This window comes from Phacochoerus africanus, chromosome 8 (assembly GCF_016906955.1).
Source record: "Phacochoerus africanus isolate WHEZ1 chromosome 8, ROS_Pafr_v1, whole genome shotgun sequence".
Taxonomy (NCBI): Eukaryota; Metazoa; Chordata; class Mammalia; order Artiodactyla; family Suidae; genus Phacochoerus; species Phacochoerus africanus.
Window position 1 is genome coordinate 88,200,018 of NC_062551.1, and position 15,809 is coordinate 88,215,826.

At 45.3% G+C, this 15,809-nt stretch overlaps 1 protein-coding gene across 1 annotated transcript in view; it reads left to right on the forward strand.

Annotated features, from left to right (window-relative positions):
- The first annotated feature begins 2,921 nt into the window (after nucleotides 1-2,921).
- The window catches only part of KPNA6 (karyopherin subunit alpha 6), a 46,057-nt gene continuing 33,169 nt past the window's right edge, over nucleotides 2,922-15,809 (forward strand). The window contains exon 1 of the mRNA XM_047793041.1: nucleotides 2,922-3,060. Within this exon, the coding sequence (XP_047648997.1) occupies nucleotides 3,057-3,060 (4 nt within the window). The 5' untranslated portion in view covers nucleotides 2,922-3,056. The remainder of the gene's footprint in view (nucleotides 3,061-15,809) is intronic.

Sequence of the window (15,809 nt, forward strand, 5' to 3'; positions counted from 1 at the left end):
CTAACAGAATGTGGCATTCCCGTCGAGGCTTAGCAGTTAATGAACCCGACTAGCAGCCATGAGGATGCAGGTTTGATCCCTGGCCTCGCTCAGTGGGTTAAGGATCCGGCGTTGCCATGAGCTGTGGTGTAGGTCGGCAGCTACAGATCCAATTGGACCCCTAGCCTGGGAACCTCTATATGCAGCGGGTGCAGCCCTAAAAAGACAAAAAGACAACAACAACAAAAATCCTATCAGAATGTGATGTCCGGATTCCCAGCATGCAGTCACTGAGACTCTACTCTGTGCCAGATGCCATGGTAGACAGTGAAGATGCCAAGACAGAAACAAGTCACTACACTGGGATGGGTGTAACAGTTCGAAGGTAATGCTCTCTGGACTTCTTGGAGGAGGGGATAGTCTGAGGTGTGGACAATAGGTAAAGCCTCTTCAAGTAGAGAAAAGGGCAAGTGCAATAGCACAGAGATTTGGAAGATTCTGGTGTGTTGAGGAGGGGTGAGCAGATTATGATTCCTAGAACAGGACAGATAAGGGAAATGGGGTGGAGGTGGGTTGGAGCTGGAAAGGTCTGTAGGGGCTGGATTAGGGAGGACAAATGGCTCTAGGCTAGGGAGAGTGTGTGGGCAAGGCCAAGGGCTAGAATGGAAACAAAGGTGCTTAGAAAACCACCTGGCTCCCCTGGAGCATGGGATGGAGGGCTCTGGGGCAGGCAGGGGAGGAGACAGACAGTCATAGCTACTCATCCCTTCTGCCCATGTTCCCTGAGCCCTTGTTTGGCCCAAGTTATTCAGATGTTCCCATGGAGGTGTATAGGAGACACTGCTGTACATACTTTTAGTGCCTGTGTTGAGGCAGGCATTGTGCCTGGCACTGGGACAGAGACAAAGATAAGGAGGATATTGTTCCTTCCACAGACAAGCAAGAGAGAGAAACCTGGGAGCAACTTAGGGGTTATTGCCAAGTGCTGAGAACAACGTGTGTTCTCACGTTGGACAGATACTCCTACTCTATCTGGAAAGACAGGATTTTTCAAGGAGGTAAGAGTTGTGTTGGGTCTTGAAAGTGAGTAGTTCACCTCATGGTCATTGCATTTCAAGCAGAGGGAAGAACTTATGCAAAGACACAAAACAAGACAGGAGCATATTTGGGGGAAAGTGATGTGATAAGGTCTCTACTTTTTTTGTTGTTTTGTTTTGTTTTTTGGTCTTTTTAGAGCCACACCCATGGCACATGGAGGTTCGCTGGCTAGGGGTCGAATCAGAGCTACAGCCACAGATCCAAGCCGCATCTGTGACCTACATCACAGCTCATGGCAATACCAGATCCTTAACCCACTGAGCAAGGCCAGAGGTCGAACCTGCATCCTCATGGATACTAGTCAGATTCGTTTCCACTGAGCCACAAGGGGAACTTGTAAGGTCTCTACTTTTAAAAAGATAGTAGGTGCAAGTGGGAGAACCTGGAGGCAGGAGACCAGTGAGGAGGCAGGTAAAATAGGCCAGCAGAGAATTAAGAATTCTGACCTTGAGCAGTGGCAGTAGGAAGAGAAAGATAACCCTTCCGTTCCTGACTGAGTCCTAGAGTCGGCTTTTTTTTTTTTTTTTTTTTTGGCCGCACCTGCAGCATATGTAAGTTCCCAATCCAGGGATCGAACCCCAGCCGCAGCTGCAACCACAGCTGTGACAACACCAAGTCCTTAACCCACTGTGCCAGGCTGGGATCAAACCCATGCTGCCACAGAGACAATGCCAGATCCATAACCCACTGCACCACAGCAGGAAATCCTAGATTTGCCTTTTTGAGTTGTCTCCCTCAATGTGCCAGGTATATAACTAGAGATGGCAATTTGTTGGGACAGGACCTAGGCTTCCAAAAGATAGCTCCCTCTGGGGACAGGTGACTGGGAGACATAGCTTTCCCGTGTGGAAAGGAGAGGACTGTCATGCTATTATGCAAAAAGGCAGGCCTAATGTATACCAGCCATAAATTCCATAATTCAAAAGACACATGAACACTCAGAGCCTCAATTTCCTCACCTCTTAAGAGGGAGGGGAATTCCCATTGTGGCTCAGCTGATTAAGAACCTGACTAGTATACATGAGGACAAGGGTTTGATCCCTGGCCCCACTCAGTGGGTTAAGCATCCAGCGTTGCCATGAGCTGTGGTGTAGGTTGCAGACACTGCTCAAATCTGACATTGCTGTGGTTGTGGCGGAGGCCGACAGCTGCAGCTCCAATTCAACCCCTAGCCTGAGAACTTCCATATGCCGCAGGTGCAGGTGCAGCCCCAAAAACAAACAACAACAAATAAAGAGGGAGATCATACTCCTTGTTTTGTGTAACTCACAGGTCTGTTCACTCCTTTGTTTATTCACTCAACAGTTACTTATGGTGCACTACCATGTACCACATACTATGCTAGGTGCTGAATAGCAATGATGAACAATGCAGGATCGACCTCTGCTCTCAGAGAACTTGCGCTGAAGATAAACAGCTATGTCAACTATAAAGCACGGCATGGGTCTCATTATTTTTCTACTTCTTATCTCCCAATAAGATTGTAACTGGGTTTGCTCTGGACTTCTTTAATTCCTTATCTCTATATCCTTGAGCAAGTCACTTCCCCTTTCCAGATGAATCTTTTTTCATACCCAGCTCAGAATCTAGGCGTGGTTTTTCAACTAGGAAAGGTAGGAATATCTTTCTGGAAGAAAAAGTTTCTAGGGGAGGTAAACCTCACTACAAAGAGGAAATAGAACCAGAAAAAAACTGAGAAACCCTAAGCACGCTTAACTCTCTTTAGTAGATATCCCTCCCAGCTTCCCTCCACCCACCCCTTTCATCATAGTCCATCCCTATTCTCCGCCTTTAGTAGCTGCTGTCTCTTTAAATGCGCTCCACTGCGTAAACTAGGCGGTGGAGCTGAAAGCGCGATTCTTCCCGGGATCGAGTGTTAAGTTGTTTGTCCGTTTCGGGCTGCCGTCCTGCAGGTCCGCCATATTGTCTACAGAAGCTGCTGCCGCTGCCGCCGCCAAGTAGGAGCGAGCGGAGCCGCGATGGGTGAGTAAGGAAACCAAGCAACTGGGGACTCGGGCTGAGGCGGTCTCGGGGCTTGGGGTCTGGCGAGAGCCTGTCTCTAGTCTGCATAGGATGTCTTAGTCTTTCCAAATAGGTTTGAGGGAGAGAAGCCAGGCCGGGAGCGCTGCTCAGGCCAGTTTGGGGCCGGGTTAGGGCCCATGCGGGGATCAGTCTTTGGGGGGCTGGTTCCGGGAACACCTTGCTACTCCTGGAGCCCCCACGTGGTGGCTCTAGGCTTGATTCCCCTTGTTCCCTGGGGCTGGAAGGGGGCCGACCCTCCGGCCTGCGCTGAGCCCGGGGCTGGGGGCCGGGCTCCTGGTGGCAGGCCCGGGCGGCGTTAAGGGGGCCCTCTCCAGGCGTGTGTCTGACCGACGCACCTCCTAATTAGATTCACTGGTTCCCCTGAACTCAGGCAAATCCTGCCTACGTCGCAGAGGGAGTCCTAGGGCTAAGGGACGCCTGCCGAGCCGGCTGCAGGCCCTTAACCAGGGGCAGCCTTGCCGAATGCAGCCTGGGCCGCTGAAGGCCGGGAAAACTTCCAGAGCCGAGGCGAAAATGGGGTGGTTCGGTTGGGTTCAGAGTGACAGCTTTCATAGTGGTAGAATACCACTGCCAACACCTCGTAGCCATATATAGGTCGGAGACCTTAGGTCTCTGGGCCCGGCACTGCTTAGGAGAAAAGGAGCGACCTGTTGCTCTTCCTAAAGGGACTCCAGCTAGCAAGGCCTGTGCCCAGAATGCGGTGGCGAAGTCTTTGGACGTAGGAACAGAACCATCAGGGGTACTTCCTCTCCAGCAATAAAAACTATTAAATTTGCTAAGCTCTTCCTGTGTGCAGGCATTGTTCTGATTGCTGTACATGTCATGTTTTATTTAATATGTACAACCTATTGAGATAGATATTGCTGTTATCCTCGTTTTACAGATAAGGAAACTGAGGCTTAGAGAGAGGTAAAGTAACTTAACCAAGGTCACACAGTCAGCGGCTTAAACCGGGGTGATCACTAGCCCTAGCTAGTTTATAGCTGCTGTTCTTTATGGCCTGGCCCCCTAGTGGTTGGGCTAGAACAGGGAGAAAGAAAGCTTTTAATCCTAGGCAAAGTTGTAAAGGTGTTTTGTTTTTCTGCTAGTGGACTCACTTTTTAATCAGAAAGAAACTGAAAAACTCCAAAGTGAAATTGCTAACCCTAACTATTGTGTGTGTTGAGAGTGGGGGAGATAAATGAGATTCTGGGATTGAGTTTTGTAAGATCTGCCATCCTGAGGAAACATGAATTATTCCCTTGAACTGCAAAACAATAACTTTAGAATCAGATCTGGTGTTAAAATCCTACCTGCTATGCCCTCCCTAGCTCTCTTCCAGTCACTTAAATGTCACATACACATGGAAAACATCTAGCACAATCCACAGTAAATGTTATTTTCCTTCCTTTCTGAGACTTCCTTTCCTTGTCTCTAGGAAGAGGGAAGGGAATCCAGGTGTTTGAAAACTAAATAAGACACGGCAGTATTTGGAGACTAGGAAGGGCTCTATAAACATCAGTAGTTCTTTTGTGGCAGTGAGTTAAGTATCTGGGTTGTCACTGCAGCAACTTGGGTCACTGCTGTGGCACAGGTTCAATCCCTGGCCTGGGAACTTCTGCATGCCACGCGCATGGCCAAAAAAACATTGATAGGCTTGTCTTTGTAACTGTAACTATGTATCAATGAAAAATTTCAGGGGATTTTATGTCATAGATTTTGTATTGGCCTTCAATTTTAGGAACACTGCTGCATCAAAGGTGAGGAACTAATATATAGTTTAATAAGCCCCTTAATTTTTACAGATTGGGAAACTACCTCAGAGAATATAACACAGGCAGTAAAACAGCAATGCCAGAACTGAGATCCTTAGCCATTTTGCTATACATAAACCTCTAAGACTTAAGGTGTGATTAAAGCTAGTCTTTTTCCTGGTAGACTTTTTTTTTTTTTTTTTGCCTTTTCTAGGGTCTCTCCCACGGCATATGGAGGTTCGCAAGCTAGGGGTCCAATCAGAGCTGTAGCTGCCAACCTACGCCACAGCCACAGCAATGCCAGATCCGAGCCGAATCTGCAACCTACACCACAGCTCTCAACAACCCCGATCCTTAACCTGCTGAGCGAGGCCAGGGATCGAACCTGCAACCTCATGGTTCCTACTTGGATTCGTTAACCACTGCACCATGACGGGAACTCCTTCCGATAGACTTTGAGAGTTCTTTAGTAGAGCAACAAAACCCGACCAAGGTCCTGAAGGGGACTTTTAGTCCAGAATCAGGCAGCCCTTTTCTCTGCAACTACATTTCAGGCACCTCCCCCGATCCCACCTTGCTCCTTGGCTTTCTGAACACCAGGTTATTGGTATTTTTGTTTCATGGGGGTTTTTTGTGTTGCGTGGGTTGGTGTGGGTTTTTTTGGTGGGGGGCGTGGAGGTGCATCTATGGCATATGGAAGTTCCTGGGGCAGGGATTGAACCTGAACCACAGTAGTGACCCGAGCCACTGCAGGGACAACTCCAGATCCTTAACCCCCTGTGCCACAAGGAAAATCAGTGGGTTGGTTTTTTTGCTTTTTACTCTGGCCCCTGTACTACAGGGGTGAAATGTATCCTTACATTTAATCCTAACATCAAATCTGAGGTAGTTTGGGTTATCCCCATTTACAAATGAGTAAATAGGCTTTGAGAAGATTAGGTGATTAGTCCAAGGCTGGTGATCTAGGCCCTAGTGCCAGGGACACTGACATGGCCTGTGCCACACCTCCATTAGTCTAGAACCTGCTGTATTTCACTGCTTCTCAGGTGTGCTCTCCTTGATATGTGACTTATATCCTATACTATTTCTCCTGTGCCAAAAATGTCTCTAGCCTTAACAGACCTTTGTGGTGATTTCACTGCTATTGGGAGCCCTGTGGGGGTGATGCTTGCAGCCCTGGAAAGTTACTTTTTCTAACCCTCCCTAGCAGAGACACAGCCTCTCAAGACTTAAGTCTTCTTTATTGACACTGGTTGTTTTATCACTGGTTGTTTTATCACTATTCCTGCCATCCTACTAACCAGGAATCTGGCAGCACCTTCCCAGCCCCAGGGGTATGTCTTTGATATATATAAACTCTAAACCAATCATTGTAATTCTCTCTCCCTAGGCAGTGATTGATTTAGGCATGGGCATGTGATGCAAATTTGGCTAATTAGATGTGAAGGAAAGCCTGGAGGACTTTTAGAAAAGCCTTCCTTATTTAAAAGAGATTTGCTAGATTTTATTTTTTTGCCAGTTTATATTTTAACCCAGATATCACCAAAGTGTGAGAGATTCAGAAAAAGGGAGGGGGGGATGGAAAAGCTAGAATAATAACCATCATGTAATAGAACTTACTGTGTGCTAGGCACTGAGTACTGTAATACTAATTCATTGAATTCTCAGATTCTTACGTTATAATTGAGAAAACTGAAGCAAAGAGAGGTTCAGTACCTTGGGCAAGGTCAGAGCTAGTAGTAAATAGAGGAATCACTTAATTCTAGAGGAAGAATTTATGAATAAGCAGGCAAGTCTAAGAGGGAGGGTAAAGAAGATGAAAAGAATCTGATCTCTTCATGATGTTTTCGAAACTGTCTTATCACTGGGTTCAGCTAGGATACTGAAGGCTGCTTCTAGTTTGCTTTGGGCTGCAAGTAACAAAACCTTTCTGATAACCCTTGCAGTTTAGGAAGTAACTTAGCCCATCTCTTCTTTTAGTTTCCCTCCAGCCTTGCCCACCCTCCCCACAATCATAATAGCAACTTAACAGAGAAGGTACTAAACTAAATATCCCATGAGCTACAAACTCTCTCTTCCTGACATGCCTTTCCTGCATTTTTGATAATGGTAGGACCTACTAGGGCATAAAGTAGAAATCTTACCCATCTTTGATTCCTTACTCTTTTCTTCCCTTCTGTATTGGCTGCTGTCGGATACTGTGTATTTCAGTTACTGATGCCGTCCCTAAGTTGTTTTGTGTAGTTTTTCTCACAGCATCGTCCCACAAAGACTATTAATTCTGTGGTCTTTACCCTTGTGGAGTCTCAGGCTCCTCAGTGTGAAAGTATGATGATGTTGTTAGTAAAAGCGTCAGTGCAAATGTCAAAAATATTGTAAATTTTAAAGGTGTTATTTCAGGAGGCCTCTGAATCTCTTCTCTAGCCTCCTGTCGTATGACCAATTCTGCTGCAGCAGTGTTGCCAAAACACCCATCTGACTTTGTCAATCTACTCCTTAGTTTAGGAACCTTCATAGACTCCTTGTTGTCTACAGGATAAAAATCTTAATCCAAGGGGTGGTAGTCAAGGCCTTCCTCTTGACTTTACCAGTCTTATTCCATTTAATATTTATCCACATATCCTGCATTCCACTCAGACTACCTCCTTCGTATGTACTTCAGCATTCTTGGTAGAGAAAGACACAAGCAGTCCCTTCTCCGAGACCTAACTTTCCTATGGAAATCTTGCCTCTTTTACAAGATTTAGTTTAAGTGCTACTTCCTTAAGGAACCTTCCCCAAATATGTACTTTATGCCTTCAGAACTATCCTTCTGAATTCTGTAGCACTTTGTTCTTGCCTTTTGTATAGCCCTTTTCATATTGTATCCTGTGTTATAGTTATTTCATTCTATAATGTAATTTTGACCAGTTGCTTAGTCTCCAGAGCCTTAGTTTCCTCATCTCTTAAAACAGGGATAATGGGAGTTCCCATTGTGGTGCAGTGGGTTAAGAATCTGACTGCAGTGGTTTGGGTCACTGCAGAGTTGTGGGTTCGATCCCTGGCCCAGTGGTTGAGTTAAAGGATCTGGTGTTGCTGCAGCTGCAGTTCAGATTCAATCCCTGGCCCAGCAACTTTTGTATGGTTCGGGTGTGGCCATAAAAAACAAAAACAGGGATAGTAGTGTCTGCCTCATAGGAGTGTTAACGGTGATTAAACGAGCTAATGCTTATAAAGCATGGTGTTTGGCACACAGTGAGTGCTCAATAAGTGATAACTAATTGCTGTTTGTCACCTAGTATGCAAAGTACTGAGTAGAGTGTCAGGCCCTGTGCTAAATATAAAAAGTTAATCAATTCGTCTTTTAGGGGGAGGCAGAAACATACTTTTAGGGCATAGGCAGGCAAGTTATTTGTTAATTTCAGAAAAATGTTTATTGAATGCCTACTGTGTGCTAGCTACTGTTCTAGGCCCAGGAAATACAGTGCTGAACAAAACAGACAAAAATATATCTTTCGCTATCTTTCAAATGAAATCCCAGAGCTTAAATTCTAATTGGTGGTTGAGTAAAGTCAACCAAATGGAGACTGGTAGGCCAATTAGAGAGTCCCATGCAATCTGAGGAGCTCCAGCCTGTTGTAGCCATGGGGGAATGTGGGTCTAGTGTTGACTTATTGCATAATTTCCCATCTCTTTCCACAATCCTGCTCTCCTTTGAGGTTGGAAATCTGGGTTTTCATATGATTTCTTAGGGATTTTTTTTTTTTTTTTAGGACCACATGTGTGGCATATGGAAGTTCCCAGCCTAGGAGTCAGTCAGAGCTGCAACTGCCAGCCTATGCCACAGCCACAGCAACCGGGGATCTGAGCCATGTCTGTGACCTGCACCATGGCTCATGGCAACGCCAGATCCTAACCCACTGAACAAGGCCAGGGATTGAACCCACACACATCCTCATGTATAATTTAAAATCTGGGAGTTCCCGTTGTGGCGCAGTGGTTAACAAATCCGACTAGGAACCATGAGGTTGCGGGTTCGATCCCTGCCCTTGCTCAGTGGGTTAACGATCTGGCATTGCCGTGAGCTGTGGTATAGGTCGCAGACGCGGCTCGGATCCTGCGTTGCTGTGGCTCTGGCATAGGCTGGTGGCTACAGCTCCGATTGGACCCCTAGCCTGGGAACCTCCATATGCCATGGGAGCAGCCCAAGAAATGGCAAAAAAAGACAAAAAAATCTGGCTGATTTAGACGTGATTAGCTGGTCATTATGTTATTTTGCTTTTCTTCTTTGGCTACATCCACAGCATATGGAAGATCCTAGGCCAGGGATCAGATCCGAACCAGAGCTGCAACCTGAGCCGCAGCTGCAGCAACACTGGATCCTTAGCCCACTGCACCAGCGCAGGGATTGAACCAGCACCTCCACAGAGATAAGCTGGATCATTAACCTTTGTGTAGTTTGCCATAGTGGGCCCTCCTATTTTGTTTTATTGTGATGTGGCAGGTGATATTCTGATTCTTAGAAGCTTTTACTTCCAGAGATCTCAGCACTTTAGCTTCTTTGTTCCTCTTGTTTGCATTCACATTATTTTCCATTCAGTTTCTTGATAGGAGTTTAAGGTATTTATTTTGTGAATGTTAATTAAAAGTAGATAACTTGTAAATCCACTTAACTAGGCAGCAAACTACAGAATGATGCAGTATGGGTTTTTAATTTTATTTTATATTGGAATATAGTTAATTTACAGTGTCGTGATGCAGTTTGTTAGCTGTAAATGAACTAGTATCTTCACACCTGCTTGGTATAACTCCCAGTCTTCCTTCAGGAAAGCTTGGCCATCTGACCAACAGATAAAAGTTGCCAGTATCAGTAGGCTAACAGGAAGTTCCATTTGTGGCACAGCAGAAACGAGTCCGGCTGTATCCGTGAGGATGCGGGTTTGACTCCTGGCCTCACTCAGGGATCCGGCATTGCTGTGAGCTGTGGTGTAGGTTGCAGATGCGTTGCAGACACGGCTCAGATTCTGAGTTGCTGTGGCTGTGGCATAGGCCTGCAGCTGTAACTGCAATTTGACCCATAACCTGGGAACTTCCATATGCTGCTGGTGTGGCCCTAAAAAGCAAAAAAAAAAAAAAAAAAAGGCTAATATATAACAAAGCCTTACAAATATATACATTAGTAAAAAAATATATATGTATGTTTTTCTTCCTACGTCCCAGTTGATTTTCAGTATCATACTTTGGAGACCATTATATAATGATAAATATTTTGAGTGGAGCAGGCACAGTGCTATAGATGCATATAGTAAGAGGGCCCACCCCAGCCTAGGGGAATCAGGGAAATCCTTTAAGCTCCCTTTAATGAGACCTGATCTGTGGATAAGAGTTGTCAGTGGCAGGGTGGGAATGATTGGATATTTCACAAGCTAAAAATTAGTAGGCTAGATGGGTTGGTAGCATGGAGGGAATGATATTTGGACCTTATCCTGATGACAGTGAGGTGCCACTGAAAGGTTTTAATCTCAGATGTGATGTGATCACATTTATTTATTTATGTTACTTGACTGCTTTGCAGAGAATGAATTAGACTGCAATAAGATTCCAACCAGGAGTTTCTTGAAGTAGTTGGTTCTTAAGTAGGGTGGTAGTCCTAGCAAGTGTTGATGGCAATCGAGGTGGCAACAGTTGAGAATAAGTTAGGAATTTGAATTAGCAGGGCTTGGTTATTGATTTTCATCTGGAGGCTGAAAGAGGGGGATTAAACATGATTCCTAGGCCTCTTCCTTTGAGCAGCAGGCTGGATAGTGCTGCTGCTGAGTTGAGTTTCAATTTGAATTATTTTGTGGTATCTCTGCGACCTCCAAGGAAAGGTGTCCAAAAATGGATTGGATATAGAAGTCTGGAGCTCAGGCATAGGATCTGGGAATGGAGATAGAGGGTTGATCATCTAGTTATCTCTGTAGATGGTAACTTAAAACCGTGGAATGACCAATAGAGAGTACCTGTGAAAAATGTGTATCATGGGAAGTGGGCTGAAAAGAGAGCCTCAAGGTACATCAGCTTTAATGTGCAGTAAGAAGGGAATCAGCAGCCATAATTAAAAGAACATGGGGCGATTGATATCTCAGACCACTGGCAGAGAAGGACATGGCTGTCAGGATTGAGTGCTGTCAAGAGGACCAGCAAAATAAGGACTGAAAAGGTCCTGTAAATTTAGCATCATGCACTTGATCAATATCTTTTACCAAAACAGTTTTGAATGGAAGGAATTGTAGTGTGCTAAGACATAAGAGAGGAGGGGGTTCCCATTATGGCTCAGTGGGTCACAAACCTGACTAGTATCCATGAGGATGCAGGTTTGATCCCTGGCCTCGCTCAGTGTGTTAAGGATCTGGTGTTGCTGTGAGCTATGATGTAGGTTGAAGATGCAGCTCAGGTCTGGCGGGTTGCAGATGTGGTGTAGGCAGGCAGCTACATCTCTGATTGGACCCCTTGCCTGGGAACTAACATATACTGCAGGTGTGGCCCTTAAAAAAAAGGCAAAAAAAACCCTTTTTTAAAAAAAAAAGAAAAGGAAAGAAATGAGAGAGGAGAGGCAATCTGTTTCAAGAAGTTTGGAATAAAGAGAAAGAACCGGTTAATGAGGCCCTTAGAAAGTCTACACAAGAAGTTCGTGTTGTGGTTCAGCAGATTAAGAATCCAACCAGTATCCATGAGGATGCAGGTTCAATCCCTGGCCTTACTCAGTCAGTTAAGAGGTCTGGTGTTGCCATGAGCTGCAGTGTAGGTCACAGACATGGCTGGGGTCTAGTATTGCTAAGGCTGTGGTGTATGCCAGCAGCTGCAGCTCCGATTCGACCTCTAGCCCAGGAACTTCCATATGCCGCAAGTGCAGCCATTTAAAAAAAAAAATTAAAGCAAGAGATGATGAAGATCTGATTTAGGGTAATGGCGGTAGGAATGGAGAAAAAGAGCCCAGAAATAATTAGGAAATAAAGCCAGCCATTCTTAGTGATTGGATGTGGGCATGAGGGGAAAGGACTTGTCAAGGGTGACTCTTAGGCTTCTGACTTGAAAAGCTGAGAAGATAATATTACAGTTCCCTGATCCCTTATATCAGTTTAACCTCAGCCTTTCCATTCATTGTCACCATCCTAAGAAGCCCCCCCCCTTTTTTTTTCGTCAGCGCCTGTAGCATGTGAAAGTTCCTGGGCCAGGGATCAAACCTGCACCATAGCAGCAACCCAAGCTGCTACAGTGACAAGGTCAGATCCTTACAAAGAACTCCTAATTTAACGTTTAACCTAAAAATCTTTTAGTCATTCTTAACCTTGCATCGAATAAAAAGCAAGCTTTATGCTTACTCTTTCTATGTATGAAGTACAGATATACCTATATAAATAGAGAGTATGTCTGCATATTAAAATCTCATGGGAGGGATGCATTAGGGAAAAAAAATGTCTAAAAAGTCTTTGGAGTTCTCTTGTGGTACAGTGGCTTAAGGCTCTGGCATTGTCATTGTAGCAGCTTGGTTTGCCGCTGTGACTTGGGTTTGATCCCTGGCCCAGGAACTTCAATGTATTTCAGGTGTGGCCAAAAAAATAAAAAAATAAAAAAGCTTCTTAAGAGTTCCCAAGTGCAGCCAAAAAAAAAAAAAAAAGAAAGAAAGAAAAACTAAAAAGCTATTTATATTTAATTAAGGATTTTTTCTTTTGTTTTGTTTTTGCTTTTTAGGGCTGCACCTGTGGCATATGGATGTTCCCAGCTAGGGGTCTAATCAGAGCTACAGCTGCTGGCCTACACCACAGCCACACCAATGCCAGATCCGAGCTGCGTCTGAGACCTACACCATAGCTCATGGCAACGCTGGATCCTTAACCCAGTGAGCAAGGCCAGGGATCGAACCTGCAACCTCATGGTTTCTAGTCAGATTTGTTTTCGCTGTGCCATGATAGGAACTCCTTAACTAAGTTTTTTTTCTTTTAGTTTTTTCGCGTTTTTTTCTTTTTGGCCAAGGCATGCAGAAATTCCTGGGCCAGAGATGGGACCCACGCTACAGCAACAGCCAGAGTTGCAGCAGTGACAATGCTGGATCGTTAATCCACAGTACCACAAGGGAACTCCACATTTACCTAAGTTGTTTTTTTGTTTTTTGTCTTTTTAGCCATGAAGGGAGCTCCAGGTTGAAAATTTTTTTTTTTTTTTTTTTGTCTTTTTGCTATTTCTTGGGCCGCTCCCGAGGCATATGGAGATTCCCAGACTAGGGGTCTAATCAGAGGTGTAGCCGCCGGCCTACACTACAGCCACAGCAACTCAGGATCCGAGCCGCGCGTCTGCAGCCTACACCACAGCTCACAGCAATGCCAGATCCTTAACCCACTGAGCAAGGCCAGGGATCGCACCCAAAACCTCATGGTTCCTAGTCAGATTCGTTAACCGCTGTGCCACAACAGGAGCTCCAGGTTGAACTTTTGAAAAACATTTCCAAACCTTACACCTGACTTAAATGTTGTTTATTTTAGCTCACCCTATTCCCCTCAACTTTGTTGTTTCTTTTGGTCTCTTTTAGGGCTGCACCTGCAATATATGGAAGTTCCCATGCCAGGGGTCGAATTGGATCTGTAGCTGCTGGCCTGTGCCACAGCCACAACTCGGGATCCGAGCTGCATCTGTGACCTACGCCACAGCTCACAGCAACACCGGATACTTAACCCACTGAGTGAGGCCAGGAATTGAACCTGCATCCTTCCTCATGGATACTAGTTGGGTTTGTTACCACTGAGCCACAACAAGAACTTGACCTTGGCATTTTTGAAAGAGCTTTCAAAAGGATTATCTTTAGTTTTGGATTTAGTAGATAAAAGGTTTTCACCATGGCCTGAGACTTTGGAAAGCATTCTGTTTCTTGGTTTTGTTTGTTTGTTTGTTTGTTTTTTAGGGCCGCACCAGCAGCATATGGATGTTCCCAGGCTAGGGGTCGAATCGAAACTGTAGCTGCCAGCCTACACCACAGCCATAGCAACACAGGATCTGAAACCTACTGAGCAAGGCCAGGAATCCAAACCTCCTCCTCATGGATACTAGTTGGATTTGTTACTGCTGAACCACAACAGGAATTCTTGGAAAGCATTCTGAACTGAACTTGAGAAGACTGCTTTACATCTAGCAGTGAGGGCATAGATGTGTGATTTTCTTAGCAGAGGCATTATCTGTGCCTGCCTTGTGGAAATAAGTAACTTGGAGTTCCTGTCCTGGCTCAGCAGAAACAAATCTATTATCTATGAGGACGCAGGTTAGATCTCTGGCCTCACTCAGTGGGTTAAGGATCCAGCGTTGCTGTGAGCTGTGGTGTAGGTCACAGGTGGGGCTTGGATCTGGCATTGCTGTGGCTGTGGTGTAGGCCAGCTGCTACAGTTCTGGTTCGATCCATCTCTAGCCTGGGAACCTCCATATGCTGTGGGTACGGCCCTTAAAATCATTTAAAAAAAAAAATTTTAGGAGTTCCCGTCGTGGCGCAGTGGTTAACGAATCCAACTAGGAACCATGAGGTTGCGGGTTCGGTCCCTGCCCCTGCTCAGTGGGTTAACGACCTGGCGTTGCCGTGAGCTGTGGTGTAGGTTGCAGACGCAGCTCGGATCCCGCGTTGCTGTGGCTCTGGCGTAGGCCGGTGGCTACAGCTCCGATTCAACCCCTAGCCTGGGAACCTCCATATGCCGCGGGAGTGGCCCAAGAAATAGCAACAACAACAAAGACAAAAGACAAAAAAAAAAAAAAGAAATTTTAAAACGTTGTGCTTAACAGAACACTATCATGGGAGTTCCCTGGTGGCTCAGCGGGTTAAGGATCCTATGTTGTTACTGCTGTGATGCAGGGTCAGTCCCTGACCCTGGAACTTTTGCATACCTTGGTGCAGCCAAAAAAAAAAAAAAAAAACAAAACACCATGGATGGTGAGCATTATGTAAGTACTCACTTATATTGCTTTATTTTGGATGACAGCTGACATATCAAAATGCAACTCAGTTTTTTTGGTGTATTTTTTTTTTGCTTTTTAGGGCCACACCCGAGGTATAGGGAAGTTCCCAGGCCAGGGGTCTAATTGGAGCTGCATCTGCCAGCCTACACCCAGCCACAGCAACTCGGGATCCAAGCCAGGTCTGTGACCTACACCACAGGTCTCAGCAATGCTGGATCCTTGATCCACTGAGCAGGGGATTCTTTGGGTCCTGCTTATCCATATTTATCTTTCTATACAAATTGGTATATTCCTTTTCTAGATTTTTAGTTTTTATATTTTGTTGAATTTATTGTAAACCACTTCAAATCCTTTGGAAAATGACATTTAAAATGATGGATAGAACATCTGAGAGTATGTATATGGGAGTTCATTTCTGTTGTGGCTCAGCGGTAATGAATCTGACTAGTATCCATGAGAATGCAGGTTTGATCCCTGGCCTTGCTCATTGGATTAAGGATCTGGCATTGCTGTGGCTGTGGTATAGGCCGGCAGCTGTAGCTCTGATTTGACGCCTAGCCTGGGAACTTCCATATCCTTTGGGTGCCCTGAAAGCCAAAAAAAAAGGATAAGAGAATGGCGGTGATGGTGGTCAGAGGAGGTCAGTCGAGTCAGAGAAATGAGCAATTACAAAATCCAAGGGAGGGGTTAGTCCACATGAAACCCAACTGGGTTTGCTATGGTGCTTATTGAATATAGTCTCCTACCCCTCCCACAGAGCCTGGGAGACAGGGACCCTATTTTCAGGTGTTGGCCAAACAATAAATTTATTTGGCGGCCTTGAAATTTTCTCCAGCAGGAACTTTAAAGGGCACAAGGGTCATCTAGCAATGTGACCTTGAGCTATTAGAAACTATGTTAAGGATTTTATTCAAATCTTTACAGGCCAAGGTTGAAGCCTAGTTGAAAAAGGGCTCAGAAGAGCCTGGATAGAGTTTAAGGAGGGAATTTGAGGGAGTTCCC